The sequence below is a fragment of the Haliotis rufescens genome, unplaced genomic scaffold (genome assembly GCF_023055435.1).
Source record: "Haliotis rufescens isolate VD_foot unplaced genomic scaffold, xgHalRufe1.0.p SCAF_61, whole genome shotgun sequence".
Classification (NCBI taxonomy): domain Eukaryota; kingdom Metazoa; phylum Mollusca; class Gastropoda; order Lepetellida; family Haliotidae; genus Haliotis; species Haliotis rufescens.
In genome coordinates this window covers 1,503,369-1,509,368 of record NW_025964346.1, presented here as the reverse complement: position 1 = coordinate 1,509,368, position 6,000 = coordinate 1,503,369, and the positions used below count along the sequence as shown (strand labels likewise).

At 45.1% G+C, this 6,000-nt stretch overlaps 1 protein-coding gene across 1 annotated transcript; it reads left to right on the top strand.

Annotated features, from left to right (window-relative positions):
- Window positions 1–1,260: 1,260 nt before the first annotated feature.
- Window positions 1,261–5,029, top strand: LOC124114428 (ankyrin repeat domain-containing protein 17-like). The gene has a single exon (XM_046474984.2). It carries the CDS (start codon window positions 1,557–1,559, stop codon window positions 4,032–4,034), a length of 2,478 nt encoding a protein of 825 aa, XP_046330940.2. The 5' UTR covers window positions 1,261–1,556; the 3' UTR covers window positions 4,035–5,029.
- Window positions 5,030–6,000: the final 971 nt, after the last annotated feature.

The window sequence follows — 6,000 nt, the reverse complement described above, 5'->3', positions numbered from 1 at the left end:
TATATCAGTCACTAGTGATCAGTCACTGATAACTTGATCTACCGTCACTGATAAATTCCAGTATTTCATTCATATGTATATAATAAAAATAAAAGATGTATATAATAAATAGAAAATTCAATGACTGCGTCACTCGTGAAAATATTAGACTCTCTCCACTTCACTCGATGAGATAAAAGTGGTATTTGAGAAAACACATTAAATATCCTCTATATACCATTAATATGTATCCTAAAGAATAAATATGTAAAACAGACAAGGTACCACAGCCATCTGTTTCATAGCGAAGGAAGCGCCTGCCTGGAAGCCAGGGCACGTGACAATTAAATGGCGGTAGTCCGACTGGCTGGCTTCAGGTTCCACGTGCTGTATTCAGCCCTCACATGTGAAAGTTGGAAACACAAAAAGAAACTCCTGCCAAAATGGTCACAGGGTTTGGAATGGCATTTTTCTGATGTGTGTGGGATGTTCGGTAACATTTGTCGTGCTTGTTTTGGTCAGTGACAGAAACCATGACTCAGAATCAAGTTCTGACTTGAAAGCTTTTATATGATGCTACAAACATGAACAAAATTACCCTTATTGTCCTATTGCTCGGAGCTCTCTATACTGTCTCTTCCCCTGGTCACAGCTCCCCAGTTCTGCGAGGCGGCCACATCCATACAAGGAATGATTGAGTTGTAAGATAACATGTTAAGATAAGATATAACACTTCATTGTTCAGAAGGAAATTTGGGTTAAATCAGCACTAGGTCTCATACATTTTGTATCGTAAAACGTATTAAAAAACCTGGTACTAGCTGGTTTGAATGAATTTCCGGCCCTGTTTCTTCTCAACATCCGCAATCGTCGTCGGCAGCCAAAGGAAGTTGCTACTCCGAATCACTAAATATTTTTGTTTGTTGGCAAGTCTGATTTCTATTTCATTCCAACTACTCCGTCTTAGTATAGTGAGAACTTTAGGGGAAAGCAGGGGAGGGGGGGGGGGGGGGGGGGGGGGGGGGCGTTTATGTGTAACCTAGAACCTATCAGACTGAACAAACGTAAGACCCTTGAAGATCCGGGCTTCGGCAACCCATGCTTGCCATACAAGGCAACTATCCTTGTCGTAAGAGGCGACAAACAGGATCTGGTGGTCAGGCTCACTGACTTGGTTGATGCATGTCATCGTATCCCAATTGCATAGATTGATGCCCATGATGTCAATCACTGTATTGTCTGGTCAAGACTCGATTATCTACAGACCGCCGTCATAAATCTGAAATATTGCTGAGTGCAGCGTCAAACAACAAACAAACAAACCTGAAAATCAAACACTTCACATCAATGCATTATTCGATATCATTTAATCTCATCTAAGTTACGTTAATATTAATAATCTTTTAATAAAGATAGCCTGTGTTGGAAAAAGACTTCCCCAAGGTAATTTGAAAGTGTAACATCACATATCTGATTATTGGCATCTTGTAGTTGAACGCACACGGTTTGACCAAGGATGTTTTGTTTCTGGTTTGTTACAGAAGGACCCCAAGCTACAGTGTAGCACCTCTAGTCCAATGGGTCAGTGTTGTTCCAAGGAGGTTGTCCACATTGAGAGGCTCAACGTGGCGGGACGTGTGCAAGGCGGCGTAGGACAAACCTACACTGCAGAACACATCACTGGCGGGATAGCAAACGAGGGGTCAGCTGAGCGTCCACACAATGACACTATTACAGTGGGGATAGGACTAAATGACAACCACACAGGAAACATAGGCAGTGTACCACGTGATTCGAGTGGCAAGGGATACACAAACGGTATACCACGTGCTTCGAGTGACATGGGAAAAGAGAGCGGTATACAACGTGCTACGGGTGCCATGGGAAACACAAACAGTATATCACGTGCTACGGGTGACATGGGAAACACAAGCGGTATACCACGTGCTACGGGTGACATGGGAAAAGAGAGCGGTATACCACGTGCTTCGAGTGACATGGGAAAAGAGAGCGGTATACCACGTGCTACGGGTGACATGGGAAACACGAGTGGTATATCACGTTCTACGGGTGGCATAGGGAACACAAGCGGTATACCACGTGCTATGGGTGACATAGGAAACACGAGCGGTATTCCACGTGCTACGGGTGACATGGGAAAAGAGAGCGGTATACCACGTGCTTCGAGTGACATGGGAAAAGAGAGCGGTATACCACGTGCTTCGAGTGACATGGGAAAAGAGAGCGGTATACCACGTGCAACGGGTGACATGCAAAAAGAGAGCGGTATATCACGTTCTACGGGTGGCATAGGGAACACAAGCAGTATACCACGTGCTATGGGTGACATGGGAAACACGAGCGGTACATCACGTGCTACGGGTGACATAGGAAACACAAACAGTATACCACGCGCTATGGGTGACATAGGAAACACAAGCGGCATTCCACGTGCTACGGGTGACATTGGAAACACAAACGGTATACCACGTGCTACAGGTGACATGGGAAACACAAACGGTATACCACGTGCTACGGGTGACATGGGAAAAGAGAGCGGTATATCACGTGCTTCGAGTGACATGGAAAACACGAGCGGTATATCACGTGCTACGGGTGACACGGGAAACACAAACGGTATACCACGTGCTACGGGTGACATGGGAAAAGAGAGCGGTATACCACGTGCTACGGGTGACACAGGAAACACAAGCACCACAACACACGCATCAGGTGAACTGGGACACCCGGTGTCAGCAAGGGACATAAGACCCCCTGACACTCCAGGAGACAGCTGGACCAGAAACTCAACAGTGCAGGATCCTGCGGTAGGAGGGGGTGTGTCATTCCAGGATATTGACGAGCTCAACCTTTACGTGGCATATGCTGTAGGTGGTGAGAAGAAAGTGCAGTGTCTTCCCTTACAGGAACTAGTTGACATCAACAGGAGAGACGACATCGGGAAAACACCCCTGATTGTGGCCGCTTGGAAGGGTCGTCGGGGGGTGTTTGGCCTGCTTGTGAGTAGGGGTGCTGACGCATCAGTCCAAGATGCTAATTCGAACAACATCCTCCACTGGGCGTCTCACGGGGGCAATGTGGACATGGTACAGTATGTCATCTCTAGTGGTCTTGTTGACATCAACAGTCGCGGGAGCCAAGGGTATTCGCCCGTGATGATGGCGGCAGAACGCGGACACAAGGAAGTGGTCGCCTTACTGGCACAGAAAGGATGTGACATGTCGCATGTGACCAATGGCGGTAACAATATCCTTCACGTTACCTGTACTGGAGGTGATGTGACGATGGTAAAGTGTCTCCTGTTGATGAATATTGTTGACATCAACAGCAGAGGGGCGAACGAGAGAACGGCGACGATGATGGCCGTATTGAAGGGACATAGCGCTGTGTTTGAGCTTCTTGTAAGTGAAGGCAGCGATTTGTCACCCGTGAGTAGCAACAACAACAACATCCTTCACGAGGCCTGTGTGGGTGGAGACGTGAGCATTGTCAACTACATCATCTCCAAAGGTGTCGTTGCTATCAACAGTAGAGGTAAGTACGACAGGACGCCAGTGATGGTTGCAGCGGAGTTTGGACATACTAATGTACTCGAGCTACTTGTGAGGGAAGGCGGTGACGTGAACGTCAGGTCGTCTGAAGGCAACACCATCCTCCATGCAGCGTGTCTGGGAGGACACGTCAAGATGGTGCGCCACGTTCTCTCGACGACACGCGTCAACGTCAACGCCAGAGGTAAGAAAGGGCGGAGCCCCTTGATGTTGGCGGCATGGATGGGGCACCAAGAGGTGTTTGAACTCCTTGTGAGTGCGGGTAGTGACGTGTCACTTGTTGATGATGGAGGTAACAACATTCTCCATGTGGCTTGTCGTGGAGGACATGCGGACATGGTGGCGTATCTCCTGTCGAAAGACGTTGCAGACATGGAGGCGATGGACAATCAAGGACTAACAGCAGTTAGGATAGCTGAAGAGAAAAAGAACAAAGCTGTTGTGGGCGTACTGTCGTCCAAGTTTAAGTCGCCAAGTCATTAAACACATTTAGACAAACTCAGAGTGATATGCATAATACGTTAACCTTATGGGCAATCATACAATCAATATGAAGTCGTTTGGGATTTTACTCTGCGGAGCAAATACTTAATTTATATCACGACGTGTCAGCTTAGGGAGAAAGCCGGAAGTTATTCACTATGGCAAAACCCAGAAGTTCGGGCATATTGTTGTTAAACCAAGAAACACAATAACAGCGAAACCGAGACTTGGACTCGAACCACGATCACGGGAAACTCCACTGCTGGTGATGAATGTGAGTGAATGGTGATTTAGGTCTCCGTCTGCCTCTAGAGTCTGGCTGACTTTGTGTAGACTTGTTCCCTGTATAATTGCTAACTCACCCACATGTGGTCCAGGTGCAGATGTCCGCCGTGTAGTGTAGATTGTGTTTGTAGTCAATAAAGGTCGCATCTTTTTAGTGTATTTTATTGTTGAAAAATGATTGTGCCTGTGTGCGCTCATTGCATTGCATTTGGACAGTGATCAGTTGTCAGGAATGTAGTACTGTTTAATGTAAACAGTTTTTGGAAGTTATTATATTTAGATGCAAGGGTGGTATGTAAACGTCCGGTATACCGTGGACTGATGTAGAATATTCTGTAATGTTCTAGTGCTAGACTGGTAAGGGCTCTGGTAAGGGCACTGTGTAGAAATTTTCAGTCATGGTTAGACGGTATGTAAGGGGACAAGAGCAGCCTCTTGTATCTCTCACACATTTTCATCTAAGAATACATCAAGGCCAGCTTTCGTGTGAAGATCACATCCTATTCCCTGCCTAGGCCCATCTCGGAACATTAATCACAATCGCTGCTGGGTGAAAATGCTATCATCACTGACTTTTGCTATCAACACTGCCATCATATATTTTGCCATTGAATATTGTACTACCATTCGATTGTGTACTGCCATTATAATTGCTGAGCAATAATTTGTGTTGATTTGTAAACTTAGTTAATTTTGTATTACATTTGCTGATTGTATACCACTTGTTGGTTGTTTGTTGGTTTCACACTAAATTCTTTTTTAACTTATTGTTTCAATTTGGGAATCGACACGTAAGATGAGAACTTGCGGATAAATACTAGTATACATGTTAGTCACTGAAATACACGACACGGGGCTGACTTACGTTTGCTACTAATCCACGAGTCCATATACGTTAAATTAATTTTTGCTTTTTGGAGATTTTAGAGAGGTGTTCCCGAACATTGGCGTTAAACAATCGGTTGGGATTAGACCAGTTTATGCGAACGTCGCAAGTGCGACTTTCATACATTTGGGGCTCGTCTCTATATATGTCTCAAACAATATCGATGAAACGTTAGATTTGAACTCATTGACTCATATACTGTCTATATGAAGATTCATATTCCAATAACTGGCAAAAAATGAAAATCAGTTCTTACTTATACTGAATCCGTGGCGTCGATCGCCTCTTCTACAGAACCAGCAGTGGGGTATCTAGGATTCCAAACTAAGTTCCCTAGGCAGGCGAACTGAGAAGGACTCAAAATTTCTAACACAATTTGGTATTTTAGAAAAGGTTTTCTCAAATTAGGATGTATGTTAACATTGCGTCCAATGCAGTAGTGTAATACTCAGCACTATCATTGGTCCTGTTGTTAGTGATACACGTCACCGCTACAAAAGCATGACATCGGTTATCATTGGTTATAATTATAACCACGTGACCATACGTCATACTCCCTGAACATAGTAGAGTATATACAGTATCCGGGATTCGCACCCAAGAACAGCACATCCTGGCAGTGGAATCACCTCCAATAGCGCCTTAACCGACTGGGCTGCATGTGACTCATAACTTTATACGACAAATGTTAATTCTATTTGGTAATGTTATGTGCTAGAATGTTAACCCGCCAAAGACATCGCGATGCAGAGTTGCGTCCCTTGGGCACGCAAGAAACCTATGATTGTGGGTTCG